The sequence below is a fragment of the Rhinoraja longicauda genome, chromosome 1, assembly GCF_053455715.1.
Source record: "Rhinoraja longicauda isolate Sanriku21f chromosome 1, sRhiLon1.1, whole genome shotgun sequence".
Classification (NCBI taxonomy): domain Eukaryota; kingdom Metazoa; phylum Chordata; class Chondrichthyes; order Rajiformes; family Arhynchobatidae; genus Rhinoraja; species Rhinoraja longicauda.
The window spans coordinates 125,992,124-126,009,297 of record NC_135953.1 but is presented as its reverse complement, the minus strand read 5'-3'; the positions used below and the strand labels follow the sequence as shown (position 1 = coordinate 126,009,297).

Genomic DNA, 17,174 nt, shown 5'->3' with positions numbered 1-17,174 from the left:
TCACTGCACTCTACTCCCATCTGTTTCCTTCACTTTCATTTGTCTTAATAACCTCTTCCACCTTTAGTGTTTTGCACTTTCACCTCGAATTCTAATTTTCACTCTTCCCTTCAATTGCACTGCCCTTTAATGCTTCCGTGCCTTTCCTCCTACCACACATTACTCATTTCGGTTTCACTTCTTCGTTGTTTTTCTGTTAAGCTTAGTTTAGCTTAGTTTTAGTTTTAGAGATACAGCGCGGAAACAGTGGGTCCACACTAGACCAGCGATCCCTGCACATTAACACTATCCTATGCACACTAGGTACAATTTACATTTATACCAAGCCAATTAACCTACAAACCTGTATGTCTTTGGTGTGTGGGAGAAATCCGAAGATCTCGGAGAAACTCACACAGGTCGCGGGGAAGAACGTATAAACTCCGTACAGACCGCAACTGTAGTCGGGTTTGATTGTTAGATAGGGGCTAGCGGAATCAAGGGATAAGGGGAGAAGGCAGGCACAGGTTACTGATCGTGGATGATCAGCCATGGTCACAATGAATGGCGGTGCTGGCTCAAAGGGCCAAATGGTCTCCTCCTCCTCCTGCATCTATTTTCTATGTTTCTATGATCTTGTGTCTCTGGCACTGAAAGCGCTGTAAGGCAGCAACTCTACCGCTGTGCCACCATTCAAGGGATGCGGACTTTGCAGGTTGAGCGATTGATCAATTGCCATCCCTGGTAGCCATCAGAGGTGCTGATAAACTACGTCCTTGAACCGCTGCACTCCTTGAAGTGGGGGTATACTCACAATGCTGTTGAGGGGGGTGTTACTGGGTAGTAAAGGTTTGGAGGGATATGGGCCAGGCACAAGCAAGTGGGACTAGCTTGGTTAGGCATGGATGTGTTGGGCTGATGGGCCTGTTTCCATGCTCTATACCTCTATGACTTTACTGTAATATTTTAAATAGACAAACAGTCCTATTTATCTATTAGTCATTAATAATGGCTATTAAATAGCAGCAGTCATTAGCAGCAGATTAATAAATGAAGCTGGATCCTTGCCCGAAACATTGTCTGGAGACAAAGAGCTGCAGATGTTGGTTCATACCAAAGATAGACACAAACTGCTGGAGGAATTCAACAGGTCAGCCAGCATCTCTGGAGAAAAGGGATGGGTGACATTTTGGGTTGGGACCCTTCTTCAGGCTCTAATTCAGAAACATTACCTGTCCACTTCCCTCCTCACATACTGCCCGACCATCCATTTCTCAAGTTTCCTCTATCAGTTACTCAATATTGCAACATCTGCAGTCTCTTGTGTTTCCATCTGTAGCAGGTTTGTTGGATGAATGCATGTACCTGATAATTGTGGGTCTGTTTCAGAGGTTGGCTGGCGGGATGGATGCACCACTTTCAGGTCAGCTGGCGGCAGGAAAGACCGTCTAGGGTTGATGACTACTAAGTCCTCTCCAGTGAACTTGTTTGCTCGCCGAATAGTGCCCGTCTTCCAATCTGAGTAGTACACGTGTTCATCAAAAAGGGAAATCCCAAATGGCCAGTGGCTATGTGGAAAGAAGAAGAAATGTTGTCAAGCTGGAAAGGGTGTGGAGAAGATTTACGAAGATGTTGCCGGGACTCGAGTGCCTGAGCTAAAGAGAGAGGATGAGCAGGCTAGGACTTTATTCCTTGGAGCGCAGGAGGATAAGGGGTGATCTTCTAGAGGTGTACAAAATCATGAGAGGGCTAGATCAGGTGGACACTTGCCCAGTGTAGGGGATTCAAGAACCAGGGGACATAGGTTTAAGGTGAAAGGGGAAAGATTTAATAGGAACCTGAAGGGTACCCTTTTCACGCAAAGGGTGGTGTGTGTATGGAACAAGCTGCCGGAGGAGGTAGTTGAGGCAGGTACTATCGCAATGTTCATGAAACATTTAGACAGGTACATGGATAGGACAGGTTTAGAGGGATATGGGCCAAATGCAGGCAGGTGGGACTCTTGTAGATGGGACGTTGGCCGGTGTGGGCAAGTTGGGCCAAAGGGCCTGTTTCCACGCTGTCAGATTCTATGACTCTATGAGAAAAACCAAATCAATAGAAAATTTTGAATTTTGATCTACTTGAATGCCATACAATTCCTTTTCATAAACCAATCAAATGAAGGCATTTACTCCCTGATGAACAGTATTTTAGCACAAGAGAATGGCGGAGTAGACTGGAACAACTCAATGGCCTAATTCTGCTCCTATGACTTATGAACTTATGAACTTATGAAAGATCTGCTCTCTTTTAATGATCAAATAAAGTAAATGAAGAGTTGTGGGTTTGTACGTTAATTGGCCTCCCGTGAAAGGAGTGGATGAGAAAATGAGAAAACACAGAGCTGGTGTGAACGGGGGTGGGAGACCATTGGTCGGCATGGACTCAGTGGGCCGTAAAGGCCAATTCCATGCCTTATCTATAAACTAAACTGAAACTGTGATGCACTAGAGAAAAAACTAGTTTGAAAATGGAACTGAGGCACTGGACAATGGAAAATCAGATATATTTATAAAAGAAGCATTGGTGGAATGTAATTAATGGGATGGCAAAATGACTTGATGTTCTTGTCAACACACTTACCGTATCGAATGTTTGATGATCTGAGCTGAGCCTCCAGTGTAGTCACATGACCTAATGCTGCTTGAGATATTCTCAGTGTCACTTTGAACCCAGAAGAGCCGTTTGTCAACGAGATCCAATGTCAAAGTCTTCACTTTGGTCCAGGCCTTGACAATGGAGATGGCTATTGTGGCATTTAGATTTGCGCGATGAAGACTTGGAACAGAACCTTCTGAAGCCCAAAATATATACCTTGGAATAAAATTAAGCAAATTGAGTTAAAAATCTTTGTTATGTTATGGAATTTTCAAAGGCAGTTTGGGTGTTTGCTAGGTTGACGTCCGGACAATTTGTTAACGGTTTAGTAATAGTAATGGATCTGTTATGGATCTGTTAATGTAGAAAAAAACATGTAATGCAATTATTATAAGTGGAATGGTAATTTAAACAATCTAGACTAGGATCGTTTTTCTCTTTAGTGATTTCAATGTGAGCTTTAAGCAATAAATCAATCCAGGTAATGTGTGGAATAAATGGAGAGTTTAAATCTTTCCCTATAAATGCTAAGTAGTTGCTTCCATATCAGAAGGCATTGTTCTTTTTATATTCAACTATACTGTGACAATTCTGCATTAGTCTTCCAATCACTGATAAACTAGATATTTTATTGTGTTACTCAATGGTTGCGTAAATCTGTCAAAAATCTCTTTGTTGAGCACACCTTATAGACAGAGAAGGCTTTTAAATACTAATTATGTTTCAAGTCAAAAACCATTAATCAGACATAGAGACATAGAAAATAGGTGCAGGAGAAGGCCATTTGGCCCTTCGAGCCAGCTGAGATTTTTTTCCCCCATATCCCTTGATTCCATTAGCCCTAGGAGCTAAATCTAATTCTCTCTTGAAAACATCCAATGAATTGACTTCCACTGCCTTCTGTGGCAGAGAATTCCACAGATTCACAACTCTCTGGGTGAAAAAGTATTTCCTCATCTCAGTCCTAAATGGCCTTATTCTTAAACGTTAACCCCCTGGTTCTGGACTCCCCCAACAGAGGGAACATTTATCCTGCATCTAGCCTGTCCAATGTTATATGTTTCTATAAGATCACCTCTGATCCTTCTAAATGCCAGTGCATACAAGCCCAGTCACTGACTTGTCGATCCATTCTTTCATCATATGTCAGTCCCGCCATCCCGGGAAATAACCTGGTGAACCTACACTGCACTCCCTTAATAGCATTCGTAAAGAAAAGAATCTACTGCCTCACACAGCCTCCAATACATTAAAAGTGACATTTATGCCCAGTTCCCTTGGCAAGAGATAGCTTAAGGGCCTGTCCCACTTAGGCGATTTTAAGGCGACTGCCGGCGACTAGGCTGTCGTCGAACGTTCGCCGGGGTGTCGCGGGCATGATCCTGAGGAGTCTTCAAAGAATCGTAACGGATCTCTGCGCATCGCGGAGAAATTTTCCAGATAGAAATTTCTCGGCGACAGCTGGCTTGTTGACAGGTATCGTAGCTTATTGCGGGCGCTGTCGCATGCTGTCCCCAGGTGTGCTAGGTTGTCGCAGATGCATTTAGAAGCATGTAATATTAAATTAAGAAAAGGCATTTGAAGATACCATAAAATACTTGTGTTTAACCAATTTATTTACCGTCAGGACATTTGCCAGGTAGATTGGAGTCGACAGTTTGACGGTCAGGTAAGCGTGGGAATTTTGTGATGTTTCCGAAGATGATATAATCTCTTAGCCAGGTGCTAGTTTCACAAAAAAAGTAACTTGACTCGGCATTGTCGTGGTCATTGTTGGTGGGTACTCGCCTAAAAAATCGCCTAAGTGGGACAGGCCGTTTAAACTCTTCAATTTTGACTGTGCATCAAAAGTATTTATTAAATCGCAGTTTGGTCAATTTATTTGAAGACGTAAAATTATTGCACAATTTAATCATAATTTCCATTCCTGTTGCCTATTTAGATCAAAGGTCTTGGAATATGAATGGTTGGAAAGTGCAAACCAAAGTCTCACAGTCCTACCCTTCCTCTGGATCGACTGCCATGAAGGTGGGAAAGGTCAGATTTTTCAGAAGGACCTTGACATTTTTGCCATGTAAGTTCGACATTTCAATGGTTCCTTTCTTCCGATTAGTCCAGACGATTGTGTTGTGCAACCAATCCACAGCAAAGCCCAGAAGGCCTTCGCCCACAGCCCAAACAATCTGTGATGCAAAGAAGAAAGATTCACGTTCCTCGATATTTTCTTCAAAAATCTAACAAAGCATCTATCTTGAATTCATTTCACCCATTAATTAGCTCTTTGTTCATACTGGTGAATTTCCTTCTTTAAAGAAGTGGACATCAATCGACAATTAATCAACTCATATCATTACATCAATTGAGCTCAATAATTGTGTGCACTTAATTTTCATTATCACTGTGTGCCTTTCCACAGAGTTTGCGGTACTGTAGGGGGATTGCACGTTGTAAGGTCAAAGTGCGTGACGCATGGAGTCGCTCAAGCCATCTGGAGGACAAGGCAGCTTACAGCATATACTACCAACACACGCAACAGGTATATTCTTACCTTGAAAAAACAGCCAAAAGGCCAATTTTTGTGCTGTAAAAAATGAGGAAGAAGCTGGAGGATATGGCAGAGGAAGAGGAACTAGGAGAAGGGCTGCCAAGCCCACGGACACAAGAAGCATCTGGGAAGACGTCTGGCCAACCGGCGAGAGAAGGGGAAGCGTGGCTGGGAAGGGAGGCAGGAGAGCAAGGTCGAGAAGCAGAGGGCCACCGGGGGGAGAAGAAGAGGAGGAGGAGGAGGAGGAAAGGATGGGGTTGAGCAAGCTGGGAGAGGAACAGTGGAAAGAACCCAAGCCGAGGGGCCTGGAGGTCTGCAGGGACAGAAGCAGCGAGCGCTGGAGGTTGGCGACCCTCCTGAGAGTGAAGGGCCCAGGGAGCCGTGCTCGACGGCCTTGGAGAAGGAGGCGGTGGAAGAGGGGGAGGAGCAGAGTGTCGAGCCCGAAGAGGAGAAGGAAGAGGACCCAGGGAGGCTGATCAGCAGCGGAGGCCAAGCAGCAGTGAGAGCTGGGCTGGGTGCTGTGCGCTGAGCAGAGGCAGACCAGGCCATGGCACTGCACGGTGGCCCCAGCCTCAAGGTATTGAGCGCCGACCAAGTGGAAGCGGACCCCGGCTGACGGAGATGGCAAGTGGGGAGAAGGGCTGGAGGGCCAGCAGGAGCGGCGAGGGGCCGAAGATCCGCAGGAAACGAGGCGCGGAGCAGGGGCGCCGAGCCTGGAGGTACGCAGGAACGGGGAGAGATGTCGGGACGCTCGGAGCGCCGGGAGGAAGCCAGAGAAGACGGGTGAAGCCGAGCTGCAGCAAAGTGCAGCCACAGCATTCAACAGCAACACCCTCTCATTAGGACAGGCGAATTGTTCCACAACAGAAGTCGTGCCAAACATAAAATAGTAGAAAATGACTAAGCAAAGAAGGCCCGCGGCACTGAGAGCCATGGTAAGTGCTTGCCTGCAGTACATGGCGTGCCCTCCAGTAGGCGCTGCGTGGCAACAGTACGGGTCAGGGACAGTGACCTCGCCTGCCGTGCAATCCCCCTATACTGTTGTAAGAATATTTGCAGAATCATTGGTGTGTTTTTACGTTCTTTTCAGTGAACTTATACACATGGGATTTCAGCACAGCTCTACGTTTACTAACTTAGGAAAACTATGAGCAGGAATAGGCCATTCAGCCTTTCGAGCCAGCTCCGCCATTCAATATGATCATGGCTGATCATTCAAAATCAGTACCCCATGGTCGGTGTGGGCTCGGTGGGCCGAAAGGCCTTTTTCGATGCTGTGTCTATAAACTAAATGAAATAAACTTAAATTTCAGAGTTGTGCACTCACCTTTCTGTCTGTGCCATTTATGAAGGCCTGTTGCAATAGGCCTTTCTCAGTATCTGCCCAGTAGATCTTTCCATTCCTGTAGTGGAAATCCAAGACAACTGATAGCCCAGAGTTTGTCACAATTCTCTGGTGGTTTGTTCCCTCTCTGTCAATCTTGAATATTGCATTACCATGGCTGAAGATCAGGTAAGGTGGAGGAGCTTAAAGAAATTAAAAGAATACACATTTATAAACTGACACACACTGGTGTCTGAAAATTACTAATAAGATCAGCAAGAACTGCTCCATTAGTTGAGATTACTGAACAGCAATGTATGGAGTGGTGGATATTTCTGAATCATTTCCCATGCTGTCTGTAGTTACTGCTTGGACTTTAGACTCAGGACTTTAGTGTTTAGACTGCAGAGATACAGCATGGAAGCAGGCCCTTCAGACCACCGAGTCCGTACCAACCAGCGATCACACCATACACAAGCACTATCCCACACACTAGGGACAATTTACAATTTTACAGAAGCCAATTAACTTCATAGTGTGGGAGGATACTGGAGCATGTGGAGAAAACCCATGTGGTCACAGGGAGAACATACAAATTCCGTACAGCAGCACCCTTAGTCAGGATTGAACCCGGGTCTCTGGCGCTGTAAAGCAGCAACGCTACCGTTGCGCCTCTGTTCCAACTTAGTGAATTTACTACACCGAGATCAAATTAGAATCTCACTTGTATAACCAACACTTTAGGCATACGCACACCATATCATAAAGCAAAGTGGCTGTTCATCAAAGAGCGAGAGATTAATTATTATGGTTGGCAATATGTATTTGGTTAAGGAGAACTTGCAAGTACAAGTCTGCCAAAGAGCTCAGGAGACATGCAAAGCCAACAATTTATTCTTATTGTATAGGACAGAACTGCAGATGCTGGTTTAAATCGAAGGTAGACACAAAATGCTGGAGTAACTCAGCAGGACAGGCAAGACCTCTGAAGAGAAGGAATGGGTGACGTTTATGGGTCGAGACCCTTCTTCAGACTGATTCATATTGCTACATTACTGGTTTATTCCAGACAGCTGCGTCAGAAGTTTGGGACAGAAATGCCTTCGGTGACAAGGGCAAAGATGTGCCACAAACTTCAAAAATAAGCCAGACGACATTCACCATCGGTGGCCCATGCATCTCTGAGACTCCCATTGCACCCACAGTGCCATCCAGCAAGAAGTGGTTTATTTACCTGGCAATAATCTTCTCATAGCTTCACTGATGAGAAGCAACAATATGGGAACACTGCTAAATATTTACACTTTGTCAGAAAACGTATCAGATATTTAGTTGGGTCAAGGGAGTGCATTGAAATGCAACTGAATAAATTAGGGTTCAAAAATCGCTGCTGTCTACTCCATAAAGGTGCAGGCTAGGAATAACAGACCTTCCAAATTAAAATTCAGAAGAACAGTTAACACAAGGAAGATTTCAATATGCAAATCCAATCAACAAAAGTGGATCTACCATTCAAATATACTCCCTTGATGGTGTTATCTGTTCTGTTTCTGACTTCTTCTCTTTACCTGTACTTTTGTGTAAACTGTGTAGGAAGGAACTGCAGATGCTGGTTCAAACCGAAGATTGACACAAAAGGCTGGGGTAACTCAGCGGGACAGGCAGCATCTCTGGAGAGAAGGAATGTGTGACCATTCGGATCGAGATCCGAAACGTCGCCGATTCCTTCTCTCCAGAGATGCTGCCTGTCCCGTTGAGTTACTCCAGCTTTTTGTGTCTTTCTTTGTTGTGAACCTCCATGAGCATTTCCTCAGCTACCGTCAATGCCATCAGCAAGAATATGGGGAGGGCTGTAACCGCATTGGGGAGAGATAGAGTAACAGTCATCAAATATGATCGCAACAACTCAAAAATAAATTGTCTCCTGTTTCAATCTTCTTGACTCGTGTTCTTATTCCTAAAAAACTGAAAGTATCTTGCAACCATGCAGAGCATGAATGTGATGTAACAAGTAATCAAGTTTCAAACGTATCTGTGAGCGTGTAGTTTGTATTTGATAATTAACATAGCACTTTTTTTCTGCAAAGGCAAGAGTTTGAGGTATAATTTGGTACTGCAAAATGCCGACAGAAGATGCCAGCTTTGTCTAAGTGAAATCTACTAAATAAAAGCCTCCATCGTGAAATAAGTGTTCCCAGAAATGTAATACAATGTGCTGCAATCTATGCTTATATTTATAATGAAAGGTCTTTGACCTGAAACATTAACTGTTTTCCTTTTCCATAGGGCAGCCCGGTGGTGCGTCGGTAGAGTTGCCGCCTTACAGCGTTTGCAGCGCCGGAGACCCAGGGTCGATCCCAACTACGGCTGCTGTCTGTACGGAGTTTGTACGTTTCATCCTGTGACCCTGTGGGTGTTTCTCAGTGTAAATTGTCACAAGTGTGCGTAGGTTTGTGTTAATGTGCGGGGATCGCTGGTCGATGCGGACTCGGAGGGCCAAAGGGCCTGTTTCCGTGTTGTATCTGTAAACTAAGATGCTGCCTGACTGGCTGAGTTCTTTCAGCATTTGTCTTTTTCGTTTCAGATTCCAGCATCTGCAGTCTTATTTGTTTTTCCATCTGTGATTTCTGGCTTCGTGGTTGTCCAACATCAGTAAAGTTTTAAAATTAAGGTACTCAGCAGAGGGAAAATCACTTTCTAGGATGAAGAAAAATGTAACCATGTCACTTTTAGTCCCCCTGTCACATTAATTAAAGAATGGAGTGACAATTTGTTGAGGATTCTGTAATGGCAGTGACAAAATCTATTGTAAAGAAAATAAACAAAGGAAAAGGAAAGCAAAAAAAATACAAATATAATGACAAAGAATGGCATGTGTAATAGTTCAATTAGTTAGCAGGTATATCAATTTTATTTTGTTTGCATGCAATTCCCTTACAATTCACCATCGTCATTTATGCACCAGGGCTAATTGGCACTTGTTTATAAAATAGTTCAGATTCCTTTCAGTAGCCGAAAAGCAATATTGTTTGACTGTGAGATTCTCAGGGTCTCCTTCCCAATACACAGGATCTATGTGGACAGCATTGCAAGACCATGCAGATTAATGGCCAGCTCCAGGCAAAGCATTTCATACGTTGTCCCTTCATATAAACTAGCATTCTCCACAGGGTTTGGGAATTTCTGTTTGTAGAGAACAGACGGGTGTTAGCATATTTAGAATCTGTAGACTTCATTTACGTAAATGACATTAGAACGCAGGAGTGCTTAGGCTTGGGTTGTTCCTAAGAATTTAACGTCCAGCTGAGATTTTTGCCAACAGTCCTCCATCAGCTCTGTTTACAACCATTAGTACTAGGTTGCCTATGTAATAGATTTTTGGACCAGTTTCATTGACAATTGTTATCCATCTGACCCCATATCTCTCCTGAACTCTGCTAAACAAGGTCTTCCAACCTTGGGACTTTATCCAAGCATCTCTACCATTTTGAGCTCAGAAAGAGGTTCAATCAAAATGCAATGACATTTCAAGTAATCCTTCTGAGTGCCAAAAGCAGTGAAAAAAACTCGTGGACAGAGAAGTCTATGACATAGAATATCACTTGATATGACATTTATTTGTATGAATTGGAACTTGGTCAGCACTCATCTCTGCAATCGGATCCTCGACTTCCTGACCAACAGATCACAATCAGTGACGATAGGTGACAAATCATCCTCTACGATATTCCTCAACACTGCTGCTCCACAAGGATGCGTTCTCAGCCCCCTTCTTTACTCCTTGTGGACCCACAACTGTGCAGCCATATACAAATCCAACTCAATTTACAAATTTGCAGATGACACCACTGTAGTGGGCTGGATATCAAATAATGACAACACTGAGTATAGGACCTTGAGATTGAGAACCTCGTGACCTGGTGTCAAGACAACAACCTTTCTAGCAATGTCAGCAAGACAAAGGAGATAATGATCAACTTCAGGAAGCAAAGTGGTACACATATCAATGTTATACATTGATGGCATCAAAGTAGAGATGGTTGAAATCTTCAAGTTCCTAGAAGTAAATATAACCAGCAACGTGCTAGACTAGCCATATCGAAGCACTGGTCATGAAAGCACACCAATATCTCTACTTCCTTAGAATGCTTAGGAAGTTTTGCATGTCGCCAACCCTCACCAAGTTCTACGACAGTGTCGTAGAAAGCATTTAATCGAGATTCATCACAGCATGGTTTGGGAACAGCTCCATCCAAAACTACAAGAAATTGCAGAGAATTGTGGATGCAGCCCAGACAATCACACAAACCAACCTTCCATTGACTCCATCTACACTCACGCTGCCTCGGCAAGGCCACCAGCATAATCAAGGACCAGTCACACCCCGGGCACTCCGCCTTCTCCCCTCTTCATACAGGCAAGAGGTACAGAGATGTGAAAACGCACACCTCCAGATTCAGAGACAGTTTCCTCCCAGCTGTTATCAGGCAACTGAAGCATCCTATCAGCAACTAGAGAGCAGTTCTGAGCTACTATCTACCTCATTGGAGATACTCAGACTATCTTAAATCAGACTTTACTGCACTTTATCTTGCACTAAATGTTATTCTCCTTATCCTGTAGCTGGACACTGTGGATGACTCGATTGTAATCATGTGTAGCCTTTCCGCTGACTGGATTGCACGTGACTGGATTGCACATGTGGGCGGCACGGTGGCGCAGCGGTAGAGTTGCTGCCTTACAGCGAATGCAGCGCCGGAGACTCAGGTTCGATCCTGACTACGGGCGCCGTCTGTACGGAGTTTGTACGTTCTCCCCGTGACCTGCGTGGGTTTTCTCCGAGATCTTCGGTTTCCTCCCACACTCCAAAGACGTACAGGTATGTAGGTTAATTGGCTGTGCAAATGTAAAAATTGTCCCTAGTGGGTGTAGGATAGTGTTAGTGTGCGGGGATCGCTGGGCGGCGCGGACCCGGTGGGCCGAAGGGCCTGTTTCCGCGCTGTATCTCTATATCTCTAAATCTAAAATCTAAAAAGCTTTTCACTGTACTTCGGTACACATAACAATAAATTTAACTAAACTAAAAAAAATGAAGCCAAGCGTATTGAGCATCCTTTTCCCCAGAGATGTTGTCTGACCCACTGAGTTACTCCAGGTTTTTGTGTCTAGCTCAGCATGAATGTTGATCAGATGCCTCAGTAGCGTTAAAACATTAAGTTTCCATTTATATTTTTGCCATTGCAGATCTCGCGGTCACTCTGACTCTTGTATTCCGTTTGCTTTAAACCACCGTGTAATCAGTGACTACAGTCTGGATGACCTGACCATTATATTGTCCTCTAAAGTGTAACCAGCCATGTTATAGACAATAGACAGACAATAGACAATAGGTGCAGGAGTAGGCCATTCAGCCCTTCGAGCCAGCACCGCCATTCAATGCGATCATGGCTGATCACTCTCAATCAGTACCCCGTTCCTGCCTTCTCCCCATACCCCCTCACTCCGCTATCCTTAAGAGCTCTATCCAGCTCTCTCTTGAAAGCATCCAACGAACTGGCCTCCACTGCCTTCTGAGGCAGAGAATTCCACACCTTCACCACTCTCTGACTGAAAAAGTTCTTCCTCATCTCCGTTCTAAATGGCCTACCCCTTATTCTTAAACTGTGGCCCCTTGTTCTGGACTCCCCCAACATTAGGAACGTGTTTCCTGCCTCTAATGTGTCCAATCCCCTAATTATCTTATATGTTTCAATAAGATCCTCCCTCATCCTTCTAAATTCCAGTGTATACAAGCCCAATCGCTCCAGCCTTTCAACATACGACAGTCCCGCCATTCCGGGAATTAACCTAGTGAACCTACGCTGCACGCCCTCCATAGCAAGAATATCCTTCCTCAAATTTGGAGACCAAAACTGCACACAGTACTCCAGGTGCGGTCTCACCAGGGCCCGGTACAACTGTAGAAGGACCTCTTTGCTCCTATACTCAACTCCTCTTGTTACGAAGGCCAACATTCCATTGGCTTTCTTCACTGCCTGCTGTACCTGCATGCTTCCTTTCATTGACTGATGCACTAGGACACCCAGATCTCGTTGAACTCCCCCTCCTCCTAACTTGACACCATTCAGATAATAATCTGCCTTTCTATTCTTACTTCCAAAGTGAATAACCTCACACTTATCTACATTAAACTGCATCTGCCATGTATCCGCCCACTCACACAACCTGTCCAAGTCACCCTGCAGCCTTATTGCATCTTCCTCACAATTCACACTACCCCCCAGCTTAGTATCATCTGCAAATTTGCTAATGGTACTTTTAATCCCTTCGTCTAAGTCATTAATGTATATCGTAAATAGCTGGGGTCCCAGCACCGAACCTTGCGGTACCCCACTGGTCACTGCCTCCCATTCCGAAAGGGACCCATTTATCCCCACTCTTTGCTTTCTGTCTGTCAACCAATTTTCTATCCATGTCAGTACCCTACCCCAATACCATGTGCCCATGTTTTGCCCACTAATCTCCTGTGTGGGACCTTGTCGAAGGCTTTCTGAAAGTCGAGGTACACCACATCCACTGACTCTCCCTTGTCAATTTTCCTAGTTACATCCTCAAAAAATTCCAGTAGATTTGTCAAGCATGATTTCCCCTTCGTAAATCCATGCTGACTCGGAATGATCCCGTTACTGCTATCCAAATGCTCAGCAATTTCGTCTTTTATAATTGACTCCAGCATCTTCCCCACCACTGATGTCAGACTAACTGGTCTATAATTACCCGTTTTCTCTCTCCCTCCTTTCTTAAAAAGTGGGGTAACATTTGCTATCCTCCAATCCACCGGAACTGATCCTGAATCTATAGAACATTGAAAAATGATCTCCAATGCTTCCACTATTTCTAGAGCCACCTCCTTAAGTACCCTGGGATGCAGACCATCAGGCCCTGGGGATTTATCAGCCTTCAGTCCCATCAGTCTACCCAAAACCATTTCCTGCCTAATGTGGATTTCCTTCAGTTCCTCCATCACCCTAGGTTCTCCGACCCCTAGAACATTTGGGAGATTGTGTGTATCTTCCTCAGTGAAGACAGATCCAAAGTAACGGTTTAACTCGTCTGCCATTTCTTTGTTCCCCATAATAAATTCCCCTGTTTCTGTCTTCAAGGGACCCACATTTGCCTTGACTATTTTTTTCCTCTTCACGTACCTAAAAAAACTTTTGCTATCCTCCTTTATATTATTGGCTAGTTTACCCTCGTACCTCATCTTTTCTCCCCGTATTGCCTTTTTAGTTAACTTTTGTTGCTCTTTAAAAGAGTCCCAATCCTCTGTCTTCCCACTCTTCTTTGCCATGTTATACTTCCTCTCCTTAATTTTTATGCTGTCCCTGACTTCCCTTGTCAGCCACAGGTGTCTCTTACTCCCCTTAGAGTCTTTCCGCCTCTTTGGAATAAATTGATCCTGCAACCTCTGCATTATTCCCAGGAATACCTGCCATTGCTGTTCTACCGTCTTCCCTGCTAGGGCCTCCTTCCAGTCAATTTTGGCCAGCTCCTGCCTCATGCCTCCGTAATCCCCTTTGCTATACTGTAATACCGACACTTCCGATTTTCCCTTCTGCCTTTCCATTTGCAGAGTAAAACTTATCATGTTGTGATCACTGCCTCCTAATGGCTCTTTTACCTCTAGTCCCCTTATCAGATCAGGATCATTACACAACACTAAATCCAGAATTGCCTTCTCCCTGGTAGGCTCCAGTACAAGCTGTTCTAAGAATCCATCTCGAAGGCACTCTACAAACTCTCTTTCCTGGGGTCCATTTCCAACCTGATTTTCCCAGTCTACCTGCATGTTGAAATCTCCCATAACCACCGTAGCATTACATTTTTGACACGCCAATTTTATCTCCTGATTCAACTTGCAAATGTTGGAGCAGGGGTATGAATGAGCCTGGCAAGTTGGTACAGATCTGACCACAACTTCCACCAAAACATTCATTGATGTCTGAAAGATAGAATTTACACCAGTATGACGAGCCAACCGACTATTTGCTGTTATTCTTCCACACAATGCAATGATTAGTCATGTTGCACATGTGAACAGCGTAAAAAACTTGGCTGGAGGATTATTTTGTCTGAACACCTGAACAAAGTTTACAAAGTTTATCTGCAAATCATACTTCATAACATTATATATAAGTGTTGACATCCTTATCTTGATCATTATCCAACACGACCTCTTTAAAGATATTTTTATTCAGAGTAATTTAAAACAAAAGACCATTTTGGAGAGTAAATTTAACACCAGACTTCTGTTTCTCTGCAACTCAACAAATGACCCGTAACAATGCATTTTTGCAGGTTGATTTTGCAAGTGAGATTACTGCCATGGATCAATTGAAAAGGGGAATAAAATTATTCAATATATATTTCGAGAGTAGCTATTTTTTTTCATTCACCATAATTGCAAATTCTCTCACATCCTAACCTATAATGAATGAATGAATGAATGAATGAATGAATGAATAAGTTTATTGGCCAAGTATGTATATACAAGGAATGTCTGTTGGTACTCCGCTCACAAATGACAACACAAACATACAGTTAACAATTAAGAATAAAGCATAACCACATCAAAACAATAAGGATATAACATTACAGTCTAAACATGTGGGTGAAAATAAACCAGAGCAAAAAAGAGACTACAGACTTTGGTTATTGAGTAGAACTATAACATGTCCTGAACAGCAACCTGCCTGTGTATGATGGCCTGTGTTAGCTCCTTTATTCCTCCAATCATCAATCTTAATTCCTAGTCTCATATTCAAATCTTTGCATCTCTTCCCTCTCTTTCTAAATATCTCTAGTTGCACAAAAAACCAAGGATCTGCAGTCTCAGCCAGACATAAAAACAACTTTTTTGCTACGTGTAGTAGTTCTACTCAATAACCAAAGTCTGTAGTCTCTTTTTTTGGCTCTGATTTATTTTCACCCACATGTTTAAACCGTTGGAATGTTGTATCCTTATTGTTTTGATGTATTTATGCTTTATTCTTAATTGTTAACTGTATGTTTGTGTTGTCATTTGTGAGCGGAGCACCAAGGCACATTCTTTGTGTGAGGACATACTTGGCCAATAAACATATTCATTCATATCCTCCTCATGGATTGGAGGGATATGGAGAGCACACAGGCAAAAATGATTAGTTTAAGTTGTGATCATGTTCAGAACAGACACTGTGAGCTGAAGGACCTGCTCGTGTGCTGTGCAGTTCTAAGTTCTATGTTTTGTGTCAAATTCCTTGTGTCCTGCCCCATCCCTTCACCCCACCGCCAATCGCCAAAAGGACAGAGCCTAGTTCACAATGACAAATGGTCAGAAGGATTTTGTTCATGGATATCTGGTATCAACAGGCTAAGGAACGTCATTCAGATGTAATACACACTTGTTCATTTACATATTCAGCAATAGTTGAAGTGATGCGTCTAATCTGCTTCTGGTTTCATGCAAGAAACCCACCAGACACCAGGTATAATCTGTGTCAATGGCTGTAACTTAACGACAAGTTCCTCTATGGAAGGTAAAAGTTGTTGAAAATCTCCATGCAGCTCCACAAACGTGCCTGAATCAAGGTTGTGATTTAGAACAACCTCAACTGTTGCCCTTGATGCCACACTTAATCGTCTTTTTTATTACCAGGAAAGAAACATGTAGAAAGACACCTCAAGTGAATATTATAAAATTTAAAAGCTGCAAAGACAATCAAACTGAATTACTGAATTACTGCAAACCTTGGAAAAGGTACATCTGTAAGTACTTCTTACCACTGACTACAACACATCTGAATCATCTCATGAAAACTACTCCCTCTATAGTGGCTGACTATAGTGTTGATATTGCAAAAGTCTGTTGATGAAAAATAATGTTCTTATCCGTTGCTCATTTGCTCAATACCTTCACTGCAAAATCCTTCTGAGACTGCTGTGACTCAGTTGTTTGCCTTTTAAACAGATATCAGATAAGAAGATCTACAGTATCTATCTATCTGCTTTTCCTTTCATTTATGATGGTGACATGCAAACTAGGCCAGTGTGAGGCCAAATGCACATCACATTCCCTCATTAGTCTACAGCCCGATGGCATGAACATTGAATTCTCTGTTGTCAAGCTGGAAACCTGGAAAAGGGTACAGAGAAGATTTACGAGGATGTTGTCAGGACTAGAGGGTCTGAGGTTGAGTTTAGGCTGGGACTCTGTTTCTTGGAGCGCAGGAGGTTGAGGGGTGATCTTATAGAGGTGCATAAGATCATGAGAGAAATAGATCAGGTAGATGCGCAGAGTCTCTTGCCCAGAGTATGTGAATCATGGACCAGAGGACATATGTTTAAGGTGAAGGGGAAAAGATTTAATAAGAATCTGAGGGGTAACCTTTTCACACTAAAAGGGTGGTGGGTGTATGGAACAAGCTGCCAGAGGAGGTAGTTGAGGCTGGGACTATCCCAATGTTCAAGAAACAGTTAGACAGGTACATGTATAGGACAGGTTTAGAGAGATACGGATCAAACGTAGGCGGGTGGGACTAGTGTAGCTGGGACATGTTGGCCAGTGTGGGCGTTGGGTCGAAGGGCCTGTTTCCTCACTATATCACTCTATGATTCTATGATTACGACTCTAACTTCAGGTCTCTC

At 43.6% G+C, this 17,174-nt stretch overlaps 1 protein-coding gene across 1 annotated transcript in view; it reads right to left on the bottom strand.

The window, feature by feature from the left end:
- The window catches only part of egf (epidermal growth factor), a 95,152-nt gene that overhangs the window by 63,000 nt on the left and 14,978 nt on the right, over positions 1-17,174 (bottom strand). Inside the window, exons 2-5 of the mRNA XM_078412433.1 lie at positions 6,492-6,691; positions 4,621-4,802; positions 2,605-2,835; positions 1,345-1,547 (exon numbers count right to left, since the gene is read on the bottom strand). Coding sequence (XP_078268559.1) covers positions 1,345-1,547; positions 2,605-2,835; positions 4,621-4,802; positions 6,492-6,691 — 816 coding nt within the window. The remainder of the gene's footprint in view (positions 1-1,344; positions 1,548-2,604; positions 2,836-4,620; positions 4,803-6,491; positions 6,692-17,174) is intronic.